This window comes from Aotus nancymaae, unplaced genomic scaffold (genome assembly GCF_030222135.1).
Source record: "Aotus nancymaae isolate 86718 unplaced genomic scaffold, 86718_ANA_hifiasm-v0.15.2.pri h1tg000076l, whole genome shotgun sequence".
Classification (NCBI taxonomy): Eukaryota; Metazoa; Chordata; class Mammalia; order Primates; family Aotidae; genus Aotus; species Aotus nancymaae.
In genome coordinates this window covers 18,435,591-18,455,310 of record NW_026988491.1, presented here as the reverse complement: position 1 = coordinate 18,455,310, position 19,720 = coordinate 18,435,591, and the positions used below count along the sequence as shown (strand labels likewise).

Here is a 19,720-nt window from a genome sequence, read left to right as displayed (position 1 = left end):
TGCACTGATTGAGCACTTAATAGGAGCTTTTCTAAGTGCTTTATCGTATGGAATCATTTAATTCCCAGGTGAACCCCATGAGGCAGGTGCCGTTGTTACCCCACATTGATATGGAGGGAAACTGAGAACAGGCTAAGCAGGCATAGGTCGATGCTTACTTTGCATTTGGCAAAGGCGACAACTTGTTATGCCTGCAGCTAGACCCAGTCCATCGCAGAGAGAAGTCTTTCTGTTCCCCATCGCCTCACAGTCAGTGGAGCCTTGTGTTCCAACCACAGCATTGTCTTTCTGTCTACGGAGCATCTACTTCAGGTGGGCATTTGGGAGCTTTCTTCCCTTTCTCTCTGGTGTCCTGCCTTTCACATACCCTCCGTCTCATCAGCCATCCATGCACCCTGTCTGCCTGTGGGGTCCCAGCTCCATCCTGGAGTGGTGGCAGTGTGTGTGAGACCTCAGACAGCTTCCTCATACTCTTCAGGCAAGGACTGCCAGGAGAGAAGGAACTTGAGCAGAGATGCAGTGTGTTGCCAGGCTAGTGAAGTATCAAGTTTTTTACTCCATCCATCATTTGCCAACTGTTGACAAGAGGTGAAGATAGGAGTGGCTAAGGAAAGAAGAAAATCCCATCTTACCACGTAAGGTGGGGTGAGTGCTCATCGTAAGCCCTGTGGAGGGAAGTACTGAGAGACAGGAAACGATTCTGACCTGTATATACAGTGTATGTTTAGAAGGTCATGACTCTGCCCTTCACAAGAAAATATGTTCTTAACTGAGGACTAGAATTAAATGAAGTATATTCAGTTAAAGAAATATAAAAAGAAAAAGAAAGCACCCAAAGCCCCAGGCCATTTGGTCTTGTACCACATCACTATCCCAAGTCAGGGAACTCTCAAAAGATAAAAAAAAATGCTTGAAGGCTCAGGCACCATGATGCCAGAACATCTGGTCTACCCAGTCGGCTGTGACGAGTGTGTCTGTTGGACACCGAGCGATCTGACACAGGTTTTGATGGGACTACTGTGGTGCCTTGGAGGTGTGTGGAGCCTTAGTCATTTCAGAAGCAATTAGTAAATAATTATCATTGCTGAGCTGCTGGCTTGCTCTGTAATACCCTCATGAAGAAGAGACAACAGTGATGGGTAGATTCATTCTCTTAAAGAGGTGAATTTTCTTTAAAAAGACATTTAAAAATTTAATATTCAAAGGATAAGGAATCAGTTATTAGAATCACCACCATTTCATAAACACACCTTAATGTTATAACACTATATTAGCATGAATGGACTGGGATGCAGTCTGTTTGCCTCGTAAAAAGGCTGTGTCAAGCTAAAAATGAGGCCATTTACAAAAGCATGCAGGCTTTTGGTTAATTCCTAATATTCCTCTAATCCTGCTTTCATCAGCTCTACTTTGGCGCACTTGGTATTAATTGCCTATTGTAGCAGGTATTTGAACACATCTCCTCTTTCATCTGAAGAAAATATTAGCATATCGTAGCGCTGTTGGGACAGATTGTATCTGAGGCACTTTTTCCTCCCTGCAGAAAAGCCTATCAATCATAACTGAATATAGTGATTAATAATGTCACAGCTTTTATTCTTGTGTCTACGTGCAACTAAATGAAGAGTAGCACTTATATTTTGATCTAAAGAATCTCACACCACAAAATAATCAGTTGGCATTTTGTTAAAAAATTATATCGAAAATACTTCTACCCCAGGACCTATTTTTGGTTGCTCTATCATTAATTTACTAAAGCCTTCCTGAGGAAACTACAGCAAAGATTCTGTAATGTCAGAATTTGCAAATATTTCGGACCAAGTTTTTTTGTTAGTCTTCCTGTGTGTGACAAATTCATAGTACAAACATAAGATTGTAGGGGTCAGTGTTTAAAGCAGCGTGGTGTGGGGGTACAGTCTGGAGCCTGGCCTTAGCAAGCGCAAGCGTGCGTTTGAACACCAGCACATACTCTCTGAGTGATCCTGAGCCAACTAGTCTTGCCTCTTTGGAGACTTTCCCCATCTGCGAAATGGGGAAACAGTATTGCAAGGTTTTTCCAATGTTGTTGGGATTCTGTGCGAGAATGAATATGAAATGAACTCACCATAGTGCCGGGCCCATAGAAGTTACTAAGCAAAATTAGGAGGAGTTTCCATTGAGAGGACATAAAGCATATGAGTTCTTACATGGAAAGCTGAAGGATGGCATGAGGTCATCTAGGGCAGCAGTCCCCAGCCCCCAGGCTGCAGGCCTGTACCGGTGGGTGGCCTGCTGGCAACCAGACTTCGCAGCAGGAGGTGAGCAGTGAGCAAATGAGCCTCACCACCTGAGCTCCACCTCCGGTCAGACCAGCAGTGGCATCAGATTCTCAAAGGAGCGCAAACCCTATTGTGAACTGGGCATGCAAGGATCTACATTGCATGCTCCTTATGAGAATCATCTAACTCATGTCTGATGATCTGAGGTGGAATAATTTCATCCCAAATCCATACCCCCTCACCCCTGCTCCGTGGAAAAATTGTCTTCCACAAAACTGGTCCCCATTGCAAAGAAGGTTAGGGACCACTGCTCTAGGATTTAAAGCTACTAGGGGAAGGATAAGAGGGCTTTTTGCTAAGGGTGCCCACATTTAGATCTCCTTCTGAGGCCCCAGAATCACCAGTGTCCACAGACAAAAACATAACTCGTAACCATCCTCCTGCCCCACCCCAAGAAGTCTTTTTCCCAGGTCAGTAAATGATTGTACCACTCATCATTCATTCAAGAAACCCAGGAGCAGTCTTGATTCCTCTCGCCTACTGGTACCCCTCCCCTACCCAGGCCATCAGGAAGCTCTGTCTACTGTATCCTGAGCTAGATCCCAAACCCGGACACTTCTGATCCATCCCCACAGCCACCATTATAGCCTAAGCCACCGTCGTCACTAGCCTGTGCTTTGTCAGTGACCCCTTAGCTGGGTTTTCCATTGCCTTGCTTGCCCCTTACAATCTGTATTCCACATGATAGCCAGAGTTATCCGTTCAAAACTTAAGTCAGAGCCTGTCAGGCTTTTCTGGTGGACCTGCCCCCTGACTTTTGCTTGTGCCTCGAGTAAACTTCAGTTAAACGCCTCGGCTTTCAGAGCTCTGCATGAGAGAGCTCTCCAGTGAGATGTTTTTTGACTTCCCTATCTAAATCTATACATCTTCCCGAACACGCAGAACATTCTGAAATGTGGTTCGTTTGCTTGTTGATGACTGGGATGTGCGTTCTGCGGGAGCAGGTGCCTTTTCTGCCCCACTGCTGTAACTTTAGTGCCTTGAACAGTTCCTCGTGCCTGATATGCACTCAGTAAATCATTATCGTATTAATAAATAAGGCTTTGTAGAAAAGTCCATATTCCTTGGAATAGCCAGGAACAATTAGATGAGGAAGGTGATATTGGAGCTTGAGTTTGGACTGTAGATAGAGTTGCAGTGCATGCTGAGGATGGGGTAGGGGAAGACATGTAGGGTAGCTTTCAGAATTGCAACCTGGCATAAGCAAAGGACACAGGGAGAGGAAGCGGAGATGTGGCCAGAGCACGGCAAGGAGACAGACCCGTGGCTATTCTGTAGAGTTATGTTTCTCAAGGCAAGTTGGGACAGATCAGTTTCGAAAGGTAGACGGGAGGAAAAGGCGTATTTGAAGGCCAGGTGTATTTGGGGCAGGAGGAGGAGGATTGATGGTTTCTGATAAGGGGTTATGATGTATTTAGGAGAGTGCTGTCAGCAGCGTAATGGGTGCATTTGCAGGGAACGCAACTGGAGTCCAAGTACCTGTTGTCAGGCTTGGAAGTCGTCAGTCCCCTCTTACCATTGTCATCTGCATTTGTCGAGTACCTACTGGTGTTGTGGGGACACCCTGTGGTTATTGGGGATACAAAGAAGACAAGGCCTGATTCTTGTCCTCTGGAAACTGAAAATCACCTTGGGAACACAAGCACAAGCAACACGTTGTGATGGTTTAAGAATGTGTTTATTGGGTGGCATATTACCTGGATCAAGAGGAGTTAGGATTATGCAGTAATGTGGCCGCTGAGGTGGGGCACTCATCCTATGAGTGTGGGCAGGGTAAGAAAGAAAGAAAAAAAAAACATTTCTTATAGATTGGCAACCCTTTTTTATTTAAATTTTTTTATTTTTTTGTAGATATGGGGTCTTACTATTGCCTAGGCTAGTCTTGAACTCCTAGCCTCAAGCAATCCTCCTGCCTTAGCCTCTCAAAATGTTGGTATTGGAGGCATGAGCCACCACACCCAGCCTGAAACCCCTGTAAGTCCCTTAGTATATAGACAGGGCATCTTTTCATACCTGTGCTCATACTGACAGCTGAGAAACATGGGCGGTAAACTCTCTAAGACTTTGTAAAAGCAAGTCACCCCTACTGGCTACTGGCGAGGTACCCAGGGAGGGTGATGGGTTTGAGCCAGGCCTTAGAGGAAGGGTAAGAGTTCAGATGGTGTGTACATACTAGGCGCTCATCAAGTCCAGGAATTCATGAATGAACAGAAGAAGGCAGGCAGGAAGGCACAGGGTGGGTTTTCTCCCACCAATTGGATCAATTTGCCGGGAGGAAAGACGCGTACGGGGGTGAACAGGGAGGCTGAAGGCACTCCCAGCTGAGTGCGCACTGACTGAACTAACAGTCTTCTTCCCCACATCTGCAACGTACTCTACGTTCTTGATCTCATCCACGCAGGTCACCAGGGCAGAAACTGGGCGCCACTTCTACTTGCCTTTCCTTCACCCTCTACATACAGTTAACCACTAGGTCCTGCTGACTTGGTCCCTAGATCCAGCCCCGGCTTCTCCAGTGCGGTTCCCCTGGTCCCTGAGGATTCACCATGTACGTCAGCACAGTGAAGCCTCAGAGGAGGCCACCGTGTAGCAATCTATTGAATTTTGCTGCAGCTAGCCTTTCTGTGCATTTATTTGTCTAGCTCTAGATCCAGAAGAACTTGTGTTTGGAGGAATGCCATTCTGGGAAATGCTGGGAGAGATGACAGAGATTCTGGTCTAGTTCTTAGGTGAGGTGGTCTGTGGCTGGCTAGGCTCTTGGCAAAGTACTTTAGCCACATGGCAGTACCCAGCACTGGCCCAGCCTGGGAAGCTTTTCACATGACCTGAACAGCGTTCTTTCATTTGTCTTTCTCAAAGCAGCATCTTCTCCCATGATGTCCAGACAAGCAGCAGGATGCTGTGTCAGGATGGCGGCTCCTGATGTCCCAGACTTGTCCCTCCTGGTGTGCAGCTCTGTCCTATGAGTAAGCTGAGGCTGGGGCTCTTAGGGGCCCCAAGATTCTTGGCCTATGGCGGCTGAGGTGGAGCACTCATCCTATGAGTGTGGGCTAGGTGAGAAAGAAAGGAAACATTTCTTATAGATCAGTAATGCTTTTTTAAATTTAAATTTTTTATTTTCTGTAGAGATGGGGTCTTACTATATTGCCCAGGCTAGTCTTGAACTCCTGGCCTCAACCAATCCTCCTGTCTTAGCCTCCCAAAGTGCTGGGATTACAGGCATGAGCCACCGCATGCAGCCTGGAACCCTTATAAGTCCCTCAGTATATAGCCAGGGCATCTCTTCATAGCTGTGCCATAAGTTCAGTGAATAGCTAGAGTTTCTTAATAGAGTCGATAAGCTATACATTACAGGTAAGCATTTTAAAAATGAAAATCAAATAAGGGGGAGGGTTTACATGTCTCTAACCACAAGTTTCCCTCTTCATCTTGGCTGCAAGGAGACCCCAAACCAGAGTTTTGCTTCGTTGCAACAACTATGACTTTTAGGTTTCTTTAGCTCATTTTTTGAGGTCGGCTTTCTTTTCTCCATTCCTGTGGATCTTATTTGGATGTCTTTTTATGTGAGCTTGTTCGATTTTTGGTAAAGGCAGGGTGTGCATATGTTCAGTAAAGAAATTCGTAGTCCTTGGCTTGTGGGGGCAACTGCCAGAGCAGTGAGCGCATCAGCCCAGAGGCAGGGAGGTGAGGCGGCCTTTGTGAAAGGTGAGCGATGCCCAGGCCGCACCCCCCTCAACCCCCCGCTTGTCCCTGGATTGGAAGTTTGTGTTTATGAGGTTCTGAATGTAGTCTAATTTTTTCCTATCTGGTTTGGCGCATCTCTACCAGCTGGTAAATAGGAAATGTTCACGGTAGGAAGCCAATACTCTGCAGAGTGTAAACAGATGGAACCGATATAAAGTGACAAGTTAGACTGTGCTATTGAGAATACAGAGCCAAAACTAAGAACATAACAGTCAAGCTACTTATTTCGTTCCAGTTCATTTAGTCCTGAATAGTGCTTCATATCTGCACAGCTGTGTTGTTCTTTTTTCCCCCTTCCTTTCTTCTGGGTTGATAATGACAATTTCAAAGAAAAACTTTAATTAAAGATTTTATACAAAATAGCCAAAAGTAGAATAATAAGGAAAATGAGCATTGATGTGTTTATTGTAAGAGAAATCCTTTTCCATGGTTTCATTTCAAATCTGTACTCCTTAAATTTAAAATGAATTTAGTGGTGGAGACAGAAAGGTGCCAGACTGACAGCCGTGGGTGCTGAACTCTTCCGCGTGCTGCCGAGCCAAGACGTGGGGGCGCCCGAAGCCCCTCCCCCTGGGGCTCAGTCTATAGGCAGGCAGGTGGGATGCGGTTCCTGACCCCCTTCTCTTCAAAATTAGGTGAGAAAAAGTGGCTCTGGGTGAGGAGCTGCCCAGAAAACAGCTAAACAGAAGCCAATAAGAGTGAAATTGTCGAAGGTTTAAGTTCGCCTGCAGGTTACGCTCTGGCATGAAGAAGCCTGGCCTGCCTCGAGGAAGGGCCGTATCAGTGCCAGGCCTCCACAGGGATTATTTTGCAGGCGAAATGGGAATTCTGGGCTTCAGAGAGGAAACATTCAGCCTTTTCTCATCTTCTTTAAAAGCCTGGGTGGTCAGATTTATTTGAGTTCACAGTTTTCCTTCCTGGAGCTCAAAGTGCTATAAAAAGAATTTTAAACAAAGAACTCTGGAGTAATAATAGCATCCATGGTTAGCAGTTTATGGAACCGTCTGAACTCAGTGGGGGACAAATATGAAGCAGTTTGATTTCTCTGCTCTCACTTTTCTCCATCAGGCACTGCTGAATCTCCCTCTTTTCCCATAGCAATGTCTTAGGCAGATCTGGTGCCTCTCTGGTCACAGTTAGGTCTAAACGAGTCCAGTGCAGGCGAGTTCACTCAAAACCTCCAGTGTGGGCTGGTTCAGCATCCCCTTCTCAGCTCCTCCCAGCCAGAGGGCCCTGCAGTGAGGGGCCTGCCCACTGGCTATAATTCCCCTCCCTCTTTCTGCTTCCTCTCTCCCCCAGACCATGGGGTCTGTGATGAGGGCTGGAGAAGGAGAGCATGTCTTTCTCTCCCTTACCTGGAAAGCTCTCCTATAGGGCCCATGGTGGGTAAATAGGACAGTGTTTTGGGGGCCTCTGAGCTTCATGGTTTCCTGTTGAGGAAGACTGGCCCTGACTTAGCCCTCTCTGGACCACCTCAGTTCCCACTCCTGGTGGTCCAGCTCACATCCTTTAGTGGCTGGGGTCCCCTCTCCTGATGGGCAGTCCCTTAGGAGCAGGACAGCTCAAGCTTTCTACCTTTCTTGGTGACCTCTTAACTCATGGAAAATTCACAAGTCCTGTCCATACCAACAATAGATGTTTAGGCTGCTTTCATCTGCTGCTTATGCCCTGCTCCACTGTCTCTGTCCGATTCTCAGTTCCTCTTCCCAGGTAGGTGCAGAGCAGATCACTGAATCAACTGGGAAATGAGATGCCTATCTACCCTTTTTGCAGGTCCTGCCCTGTCTCTACAAGGATTGTCTTGGCCTACAATCTCCCCATCTACCCATCCATTCATCCATTCACACATTCATCCATTCACCCATCCATCCATCATCATCCACCCATCTGTCCCTCATACACCCCCCATTCATCCATCATCATCCATCTACCCATCCATCTGTCCATTGCCCATCCATCCATTTCTTCATCATCCATTCATCCATCCACTCATCTATCCATCATCCATTCACCCATCCATCCGTCCATAGCCCATTCATTCATTCATTCATCATCCACCCATCCATCTGTCCGTTACCCATCCATCCATTCATTCATCCACCCATCCATCTGTCCATAACCCATTCATTCATTCATTCATCTGCCCATCCATCCACCCATCCATCTGTCCATAACCCATCCATCTGTTCATTCATCATCCATTCATTCATCCACCCATCTATCCATCTATCCATAACCATCTATCATCCATCTATAACCCATCATCTATCTATCCATAACCCATGCATTCATTCATTATCCACTCACCTTTCTGTCCATAACCCATCCCTTCATTCATCTATCATCCATCCATTCACGTATCCATAACCCATCCATTCATTCATTCATCCATTCATCCATCCATCCATAACCCATCCACTCATTCATCCATCATCCATCCATCCATAACCCATCCATTCATCCACCCATTTATCCATCCATCCATCCATTCATCCATTCATCCATAACCCATCCACTCATTCATCCATCATCCATCCATCCATAACTCATCCATCTCTTCATCCATCTATCCATCCATTCATCCACTCATGCATCCATCATCCATCTATAACCCATCCACTCATTCATCCATCATCCATCCATCCATAACCCATCTATTCATCATTCATCATTCATCCATCCATAACCCATCCGTCCATAACCCATCCGCTCATTCATCCATCATCCATCCATCCATAACTCATCCATCTATTCATCCATCCATCCATCCATTCATCCACTAATTCATCCATCATCCATCCATAACCCATCCACTCATTCATCCATCATCCATCCATCCATAACCCATCTATTCATCATTCATCATTCATCCATCTATAATCCATCCATTCATCATTCATCATTCATCCATCCATAACCCATCCATTCATCATTCATCCCTTCACCCATCCATTCTTTCATTTACCTATCCATCATCCATCCATCCATCCATTCACCCATCTACCCATCCATTCACCCATCTGTCTATCCATCCATTCATCATCTATCCATTCATCCACTCACCCATCCATCCATCCATCCATCCACTTAACAGTTATTCATTGATACAGGCCCTGTTCTTGGCTCTGGACTCCTGCCAACTCAAGACCTTCCTCCGTCTCTAGGCTTCTGTTATCTTAGTCTGGGCAATGGGGCTGTGGAGGGTGAGGGGTGAAGGAGGGACTGGGGTTGGGGAGAGTAATGCTGGTTCAGCCACTTAATATTCCCTAACATGGATGTGTGGTTATTTGGTTATTGGAACTCTATCCTTGGCCTTTGATCTCAGTCACCAATTCTCATTTCACAACCATTTACTGAATGTGTTCCGTATGTGAAGCACCTGGATCCATGGGCTCCTTTCATTTTAACCACACACCTATACAGTATCCTTATTCATTTTCATTTCATGGGCCAGGAAGCTGAAGTTAGAGGAATGAGGACACTTTCCCGAGGTTACCTGAATAACAGGTGCAGAACTGGGATTTGAAGTCTCATTTCAGAGCCTGTGACTAGTCACTACATCATTCTGCCCTTCAGGTCCCTTGTGGAGAAGAAGGATGCAGAGAGACAATTTGATACACTGGGATTGTCCAGCGGGGGTCACTCCAGCCCAGAGCAATGTTATGTGCCCTTTCAATGGGGCAAACCACCCTGCCTGGGAGAGGGTTTATTTTCCCCACTCTCCGACTTTCGTCTTAAAGGTCAGACAGTCTCTGCTTCTTGTAGTAACATTTATAATTCTGCCTTTCATCCGTTCACCTAAATCTTTTTAAATGAATATTTTGATTTAGGTTTTGCTATTACTTTTAATGAAAATTTATTATTTTTATTTTTAGTGATCACTTCCTCCTTTTACTTCACTCCTCTGTGACAGGGGGCTTCATTTCCTTGCTTTAAATGTTAGGTAATGGGCTTTGGCTTACACAGCTGCACTTCGGACCTTTAGAGCTTTCTGTCGGGTGTTTCCCAGCCTTGCTTTCCACGCAGACGAGCCCAGTGAATTTGGTCTCACGGTCCTCCCCTAGATTGCCTGCTTCAGCTGTCATGCCAAGGTCCGAGCAGCTACCCATATCTGGCTGTAAGGACACCTAGGGGGTCAGATACTGTCCTGCTCCCAGGCTCTGCAGTGCTGCGGTGGGGGCCGGGGTGCAGTGGAGGGGCTGGGTTGCAGTAGGGGTGACGGAGGGCAGCCCCTGCTCAGGCGCAGGGCCAGCATGCAGCCCGAGCAGGGCTCAGGGAGCCAGGCTGGAAGCAGTGCCAGGCTTGGCGAGGGCTGTGGAGGGTGGGGCTGGGACCAGGTCTGTGGCCAAGAGAGGGGCGAGAGAGTTGGGATGAGACTCTGTGGGACCATGCAGGCCCATTCTGAGCCTTTAATTTAAGGCATAGTTAGCTGTTGCTTTGGTCTTCTTTTAAAATCTTTAGCACTTTTCCTCATGTTTGTGCACAAAGAACTCCCCTGAAACTTCCTCATCCATGCAGATGTAAGTAGGCGAGGGCAGTGTGTGGGGTTGGGGAGTGAAATATGGGTCGTGAACTTCTTCCATAGAGGGCTCAGGAGTAAATATCTTTCCAACTCGGCCCTTCGAGGGGAAAGCAGTCCTTATAGATGTTATGTAAATGAGTGGGTGTAGCTGTGTGCCAATAAAGTTAATTTATGGATACTGAAATTTGAAATTCACATACCTTTCACATGTCATGAAATATTAGTCTTCTTTTGGTTTTTTTTCAACCGTTTAAAAATGTTAAAACCATTCTTAGCTTGCAGGTTTAGGAAATCAGGTGGCAGGCAATAGTTAGCCACACCTGGAATGAAGCGAGTTAGGTGTCTATGGGTAATGATGTCAGGTGATACTGGGGGCAAGATGTTCTTTTCTGAGAAGCACACCGGTTCGGAGGATGCAAGAAGCAGGGCCCTTTCCCCTTTTGTTACCTGTGCAGCGGTTTTTCCCCGTCTCGGTGGATTTGGCTCTTGGAGCACTCCTCCTGCCAGGAAGGGTGGGAATGGAATGACCCAAGAGCCAAGGCCAGGCCTCTCTGCCTCCAGGGAAGGAGCTAGTTACCAAGTGCAGACAGAAATAAACGTGAAAGTCGGAGTTCCACCCATGACTGGGTGGAAGGGTAATTGGGAAAGCCAGAAGAGAAGATACCGAATCCTGCCCCAGAGGGGACAGTGGCAGACGCGGCACGCGAATCCACTCTGCACATACTTAAGGCATCCTTTGTGTCTGAGCCCTGAAGATAGCAGCAAACAAAACCAAGTTCCTGCTTCATGGAATTTACATTTCAGTGGAGGAAGAAAGACAATAAACAGCTACAGGAATAAATAGGAAATTGTCCAGGTGTTGATGAATGCTAAGAAGAAAAATGAAGCAAGTGGCCAGCAGAGGATGAAGGTGCACTTTTGAACAGGCGAGTCAGGAAGGCCTCTGAGCAGCAGCGTGGGATGGAGACCTGAATGAAGGCAGGGAGGGAGGTGTGAGCAAGCTTGGTGCATGTAAGAAAGAAGAAAGAGGACCCATAGCTGAGGCAGAGTGAGAAGGCGTAGATAAGGCAGGGATCAGACCATCTATAAATAGGGGCTCACAGCAGGTGAGAAGAGCCCCGATACGCTTGTGAATTCGAAGTCACTCAGCATGGCTGGAGCCGGAGACCATGGCTGGGAGAGGAGGGTGGGTGGTGTGGGCACAGTCACTACTGTCGGGGGCCTTAGCTTAGCCACTCTACTCCTTCTTCTTCCTTTTTGCTTCTCTTCTCCCCTGTGTGGGACAAGTCTTGGACACCACGGCCCTAACTTTGTTGCCTTTGATAAGCCTCACCATCTGCAGCTCAATTCTTCAGCCCTTGCCAAACTTCAGTCTGACAAATGATAAGAGCCTTGGAGACGTCGCTCTGGTGGGTGTGAGCTCGCTGCCAGGTTGCTGCTTCCCGGCGCTCACGCTGGAGATCCATATGGGTTGCTCTGGGGTTTTAAAAAAGCGCATCGCCTCATGTCCTCCATTTTACCGAAGGAGGTGAATCTGGCTTTGGCAGCAGAAAAGTGCTGAGATTTTTATTTGGCCATGGGAGCAGGCGCTGTTAGTGGCTGTGGCTCCCTCTTTTAGACAGAGCAGTGGTGTGGACAGAGGCACCGGAGCCAGCTTTACTTCTGCTGCTGCTGTTCCCTCTCGTCTGCACTCGGCATTCCCGGTTTTGGAAACAGGCCATGTTAGCCAGTGTTCGCTAGTTGTCAGTTGTTCTCTATGTCAGGAGGCTGGTGTAGAATTAAACACGGGGCTCTGCACATAACAGACATCCGTTCAGTTCATGTCTGTGCCAAGATCATGTTATTGTAATCATCATGGCATTGACACTGAATGTCATCATCGTTACTGCACTCAGGATTGGTCCTGAATGTGTGGGCCAGTCGGCTAAGGAGGTATTTGCAGACATATCACAAGGCTTCCGCAGAGCATGGCTCTTTTCCAGGCAGGTGAGGAGGAGACAGATTCACTCACTCCAACAGATACTCGCTGAGTGTCCACAGTATGCCAGATGCTGTCCTAGAGCCAGGGCCATGAGCAAACCCTACTCTCAAGGTGGGAGATGAGACATAAAGACAAAAGGAGGCAATGTCAGTTGAGGAGGACTTTGGAGAGAAGATAAGAGTATTGGGGATGGGGAGCCCTAATTTGCACAGTGATTAGGAAGGGCCTTTCTGATAAGATGACATCTGGGCCAAGACCTGAATGAAACCAGGGAGTGAGCCAGTGAGCGTTGGGGGGAAGAATGTTCCAGGCAGAAGGAGCAGCAAGTGCCATCACCTTGAGGCAGGAGGGGGCCGAGCAGTGGAGTCTGGTGTGGCCAGAAAGCAGCAGGCGGGGGATGGGTGGAGGGAGACATGGCCAGGGGGTGGCCAGGAGCCAGTCGGTGGGGCCTGGTGGATCACAGCAAATTGAGTGGGAGCCCTGGGGTGCTTTGAGCGAGGAGGGCATGCTCAGGCTTACATTGAAACAGAAACTCCTCAGCTTCTGTGTGGAGTCAAGTGTGGAGGCTGGAGGACCAAGAGAGAGGCTTGGCCTAGACCAGGGTGTGGAGGGGAAGAGAGGGAAGCGGGGTGGGGGTGGCAAGACATGATTGAATTCTGGAAATGGTTTGGTGGGAGGGGCTGATGGGCTTTCCTGGTAGACGGTAAATGGGATGTGAACGAAAAGGAACCCAGTAGAATGGATTTGCCATTTATTGGCATGGGAGACTCTGGGGAGAGCAGCTTGGGTTTGACACACCTGAGATGTCTGTTAGAGTTGCAAGGTGGACATCAAATGGGCAGTTGGATATTCGAAGCTGGGCTCTGAGAAGCGGCCAGGGCTCAAGGCAGACATTTGGGAATCATCAGTGGGACATTGAAGCCACAGGATTGAACCAGCAAGATGTCAGTATGGTCCTGAAGGCTGAGTCCTAAAACACTCCAGGCTTAGAGATGGGAAGAGGAGGAGGAACCAGCAAGGGAGACCGAGAAGGAGACTCCAGGGAGGCCGGAGGAGGAGAGAGAGTGGGCTCTGGAAGCCAAGCAGCAATAGTGCCTCAAGGAAGAAGGGTCAAGCAGCTGTGCCAAGGCGGCTGCGGGGACAGCAGGATGAGGACTGAGAAGCAACCCTTGGGTTTGACAAGGGAGAAGTCTTTGGTCACACCGACAAGAACAGTGTTTGTGCTGTAATGTGGACAAAAGTGATTGGAGAGGTTGTTTTTTTTTTTTTGAGATGGAGTTTGGCTCTTGTTTCCCGGGTTGGAGTGCAGTGGTCTGATCTCAGCTCACTGCAACCTCCACCTCCGGGGTTCAAGCGATTCTCCTGCCTCAGCCTCTCGAGTAACTGGGATTACAGGCATGTGCCACCATGCCTGGCTAATTTTTTTGTATTTTTAGTAAAGACGGGTTTTCACCCTGTTGGCCAGGCTGGTCTCAAACTCCTGACCTCAGGTGACCTACCGGCCTCAACCTCCCAAATTGCTGGGATTATAGGTGCGAGCCACTGCACCGGGCCTGGAGAAATTTTAAGAGAAGAGGACACATTGAAGATAATCTTGAGAGGGGATTTCAGTCTAGGGGAACAGGTGACTAGGGGAAGAAGTGAGGCAAGGAGGGAGGTTTTGTTTTGGAGACAGCAGCTCTTCACAGGGTGAGCTGAGAGCGAGTAGGATGGGCAGGAGCACTTCCTCGCATGGGGACAGGTTCAGGGTCACGTGTGGCGCGTGGCCCCGCCTGGCCATAGGTAGGATTACAGTTATTCATCCCTTTATCCCTTACAACAGGATGGGAGGCTCCTGTCTCATCTGGGGGTGGAGCCAGACCAGCTGCAATGGGGGTGGGGAATGGGAACGCTGTCTTTCAGTCGTTTCTGTTTTCTCTGTTAAACAAGAGGTAAGGTTGTCAGTAAAGCAGAAGGAGGTGGGAGGAGACATTGGAGATTAGGAGAGTGGAGAAGGTGGGAATGGCTGCGTGGATGGGGTATGTGCAAGTGTGCGTGTGAGTGTCGGCATGTGTGATTATATGTACAAGTATGTGTGCATGTGAGTATATGCACAGGTGTGTGTGTGTGAATATACATGTGTGAGAATGATGGTGTGTAAGTATATACAGGTATGTGTGTATGTGAGTATATGTGCATGTATGTGTGTGAATATGTGTGTGAGTGATGGTGTATGTGTGAGTATATGTGCATGTGTGTGAATATATGTGTGTGAGAGTGATGGTGTGAGTGTGTGAGAGTATATGCAGGTTTGTATGAGTGGATGAGCATGTGAATATATGTATATGTGAGTGATGGTGTGAGTGTGTGAATATATGCAGGTTTGTGTGTAATGTGCATGTGTGCGTGAATATGTGTATGTGAGTGATGGTGTGAGTGTGTGAATATATGCAGGTGTGTGTATGAGTAATGTGCATGTGTGTGAATATATGTGTATGTGAGTGAAGAGTGTGTGAGTATATGCAGGTGTGTGTGCATGTGAGTATATGTGCATGTGTGTGAATATATGTGTGAGTGATGGTGTGAGTATGTGCAGGTGTGTGTGCATGTATGTGTATGTGCATGTGAATATATGTGAGTGATGGTGTGAATGTGAGTATATGCAGGTGTGTGAGTATATGCATGTGTGTGAATATATGTGTATGTGAGTGACGGTGTGAGTGTGAGTATATCCAGGTGTGTGTGCATGTATCTGTGCATGTATGTGTGTGTGAATATATGTGTAAGTGATGGTGTGAGTGTGAGTATATGCACAGGTGTGTGTGAATATATGTGTGTGTGATGGTGTGAGTGTGAGTATATCCAGGTGTGTGTGCATGTATCTCTGCATGTATATGTGTGTGAATAGATGTGTGAGTGATGGTGTGAGTGTATTTCCAGGTGTGTGTGTATATGTGCATGTGTGAGTGAAATTGTGTGTGAGTGATGGTGTGAGTGTGTGAGGATGTGCATGTGTGTGAATATATGTGAATGATGGTGTGAGTGTGAGTATATGCAGGTGTGTATGAGTATATGCATGTGTATGTGAATATATGTGTATGTGAGTGATGGTGTGTGTGTGAGTATATGCAGGTGTCTGCATGTATGTGTGTGTGTGAATATATGAGTGATAGTGTGAGTGTGTGTGTGCGTATATGCAGGTGTGTGAGAGTATATGCACAGGTGTGTGTGTGAATATTTGTGAGTGATGATGTGACTGTGTGTGAGTATATGCAGGTGTGTGTGCATGTGAATATCCATGCATGTGTGTGTGAGAGTGATGATGTGTGTGGGTGGACCATGGCAGTAAAGAGGGATTACCGTGCAGCACCTGTCCTGGTGGAATTAATGGTCTCAAGTTAGGAGAGCCAGGGAGGTGCTCATGGTGTGTTTCTATCCAGCTACCTCAAGCCATTTGGATGAGTTTGGAAGAGGCAGTGAGTTGGGTTTACCCCAGGTTAGGGTCTCACCCAGAGAGTAGGAGGGGGCAGAAGGGAGGAGGGAATCAAGCATATATGCAAAGCGGCGAAGGTGTAGATGGAAGGGTTAGGAAGGAAGTGAAGCTGGGAGAAGTGGAGGAGTGTGGAGGGAGGGAGGAGTGTGGAGGGAGGCAGGAGCCCAGGGGAGGGCCTGGTAGGTCAAGGCTGTGGGCTTTGGGCACCCAAAGGAGTAAGCTGGAAAGAAGGAGGTGGGTGGCTGCAGCATGGGGCTGGGTTGTGCAGAGTCAGCAGTCCTTGGTAATAACAAGGGGTGGAGTGTGAGCAGGGAGCAGTCAGTTTTCCCTATCTGACATTGGGGAAATGGTACCTCCTTCAGGGGGTGTGGAAAGATTCCTTCACATAGCTCTGTGCTGCTTTCCTTTGAATGTAAGTAGTTTAAGGGCAAGAGCATAACTGGGTGCGCCCGTGCATCCGCAGGGCTTATCCGAATGCCGGACGCGTCTGTGCGCCCAGTGAATCTCATTTGCTGAATTTGGAGAAGTCTCTACAAAACTTTTCTGTGATATCTTTAAAAAATTTAGAGGGGTTGAAATATACAGTCATATTTTCCAGCTCCTAGTAAAAATAGTTTGCATATGGCTGTGAAAAATAAAAATTGTACAAGTCCAGCTATGCCAGAACTGTAGTTTTTAAGTATCAATTAACAAAAAAGATTTTTTTCATATGGCCTTAAAAGGGAATGAATTGTGTATGAGACTTATTGCTTTACGTCAGAAAGAGATTTTTTTTAAATTACTAAGACCATTTACAGAGAAAATTGCCTTGAAAACATTCAATAAATGCAAAGTGTTCTTTTTTCCATACACATGTCATTTTTGCAATGCCTACCACTGAGTCTTTGAAAACATTTTATTTTATAAGAAGTATTAAAAAACTTTCACATTTTTATTACCATTTGGTTTCTAACACTAGATCTTTTGACTTTTCCTAAATCACTTTTTATACATAGGTTTTCAAAAACATTAAGACTGTTATGAAAGCCTTTAAGCTCATTGATGTTAATAAGACTGGACTGGTTCAACCGCAGGAGCTAAGAAGGGTTCTGGAGACCTTCTGTTTGAAGTTAAGAGACGAGGAATATGAAAAGTAAGCAAATGAAGGCACGGTGAGAGATTGCTCAGTAGAACTTTTAACCAATTTCAAAATGCGACCTGTTGGGTTCATTGGTTCCATCCATCTCTCATCCTCTCCCCCGACCCCACCGACCTTATTTCTCAAAGAGGCACTCACTGGACATTCTCTCATGTTCCTAAAGCTCCCCATGAATTCTCAAAAATGATAACTAATGGTTCTGATTCCTTAAGCACCCTTGGGGTACATCCTCTGGCCTGCAGCTTTGAACACATCCAGGTTATTGGAGTGATCCATCACCAATTGTCTCTTTCCCCACTTGGCACCGTGCCCCCGCCTCATCCCACATATTTCTAGTTCACTGTTGATTTTACTCAAAGCCTGGGGTTAGGAGAAGAATGACAAATTTCAGTATTCATGCGTTTGTTGCTGTGCTCCCCGTTGGCTCTGCATCCCGATACAATAACGGAGACTTAATTTCCCTTTGAGGACTGCTGTTGCTGAGGTGGGGGGGGCGGGGTACAGCAGGAGGATGATGAACAACAGAATATTTAGCTGCCTCATGGCGTTTGAACACCACCACCACCTGCTCCTGACTCCAAGGGCAGCCTGCAGAAGCCTGCACGGGCATTTTTTTTTTTTTTTTTTTTTTTTGAGCCTTCTGTAAACTCCAGATCATTTAGAAGCAGCCAGATGTTCGGCTTCTGTGGCTACCTGGGTTTTGAGTGAAAGCCACTGGAAGGAGGACCCATGTCTAGCTTCATCTTGACAGTACCCCACCAAGAGGTCCATTCCCTCTTCGTGCCTTTACCCAAACACTTTTCTAATTACCCTCCAAACCATTAACAAAAGCACCAAGCCTCCTTTCACCAGGAGCCCAAGCTTCTCGCATGGCATTGGTGTTCTAAGTTGCTATGAAAATGGGTCCCAGTGGCTCCTTGCAGCTCATAAAGGTGATGTGGCTGCTGCTGGAAGCAGAGTGGAAGAATTTGCTACTGAGGCAAGGAAGTCTAGAGGGCATGTGACGTGTCACTGAAGCTGCAGGGTCTGAAAATCAGCAGGCAGACTTTTAAAAAATGACATCTCCTACTCTTTTGAATATCTTTTTCTTTTCTTTTCCTCTTTATAACCCACCTCAGAATATAAAAGACATAATAGATGTTTTAATTTTTACATCTTTTCCGGCTGGGAAAGTGTCCAGAATAAGATCCAAACAAAACAAATTAAATAATTTTGTGCACGCAATTATAGAACAGAGGCAGCACTCTTCTAAAACAGGCAATCAAAAAACAAAACAGTGTTTTATTTGACAATAAACCTTGTGTTTGGCACTGCAGTCTCCAACCTAGTAAATCTATAAAAAATGTTACTGTCTGTTTCCCCATCTCATAAGTATTGAATAATAAAGAACTCCACAAGTTTTTATTTGAGATTTTTTTAAGCCTCAAAAACAATGCTATTTTCGTGATAAGGCTTGAGAAACTAAACATAATAGAATTGCTTTGCTTTAGACTAAGAAACACAGAAGATCAAAAGTAGACCATTTCTTCAATTGCTTTAATGCTTTTCTTATTGAAGCTCAAGAATACACTCTTTCCTGGAGAAGCTGCTTCAGTATTAACTTTGTCTTTTTAAATTTTTGAGCAGGAAACACAATACATTTTTGAATCCTTTCTTTTATCTAACAGCTTTCTATTTCATATCAGCATTCAGCTCTTGGTGTGGTAGAAATGTCCTGGGCTTTGAAGTCAGGCTGCTGGAGGTGAAGTCATGCTCTCTCGTCCCTGGTTCTGGGGCTTCAGGATAGCTCCTGGGCCTTGTCAAGACTCAGTTTTCTCTTAAAGAAATGGGGACTGGCTGGGCGCGGTGGCTCACGCCTGTAATCCCAACACTGGGAGGCCAAGGAGGGCAGATCACAAGGTCAAGAGATAGAGGCCATCCAGGTCAACATGGTGAAACCCTGTCTCTACTAAAAATACAAAAATTAGCTGGGCATGGTGGCACACGCCTGTTGTCCCAGCTACTCGGGAGGCTGAGGCAGGAGAATTGCTTGAACCCAGGAGGCAGAGGTTGTGGTGAGCTGAGATCACGCCATTGCACTCCAGCCTGGGTAACAAGAGCAAAACTCTGTCTCAAAAAAAAAAAAAAAAAAAAGAAATGGGGACTGGCTGGGTGCGGTGGCTCACATCTGTAATCCCAACACTTTGGGAGGCCAAGGAGGGCAGATCACGAGGTCAAGAGATCGAGACCATCCTGGCCAACATGGTGAAATCCTGTCTCTACTAAAAATACAAAAATTAGCTGGGTGTGGTGGCGGGCGCCTATAGTCCCAGCTACTCGGGAGGCTGAGGCAAGAGAATTGCTTGAACCCAGGAGGCAGAGGTTTCGGTGAGCTGAGATCTCTCCACTGCACACTAGCCTGGTGACAGAGCAAGTCTCTGTCTCAAAAAAAAAGAAAAAGAAAAGAAATGGGGACTGAGCAGCCCACCTCTTAGGGCTGGGATGAAGACTCAATGTAATGTACATAACATGCCTGTGATGCACTTGCACATAGTAGGGCTGATTT

The 19,720-nt window shown here is 46.7% G+C and overlaps 1 protein-coding gene across 1 annotated transcript in view; it reads left to right on the top strand.

Annotated features, from left to right (window-relative positions):
- The window catches only part of EFCAB6 (EF-hand calcium binding domain 6), a 264,360-nt gene that overhangs the window by 42,392 nt on the left and 202,248 nt on the right, over positions 1-19,720 (top strand). The window contains exon 5 of the mRNA XM_064368188.1: positions 17,033-17,169. Coding sequence (XP_064224258.1) covers positions 17,033-17,169 — 137 coding nt within the window. The remainder of the gene's footprint in view (positions 1-17,032; positions 17,170-19,720) is intronic.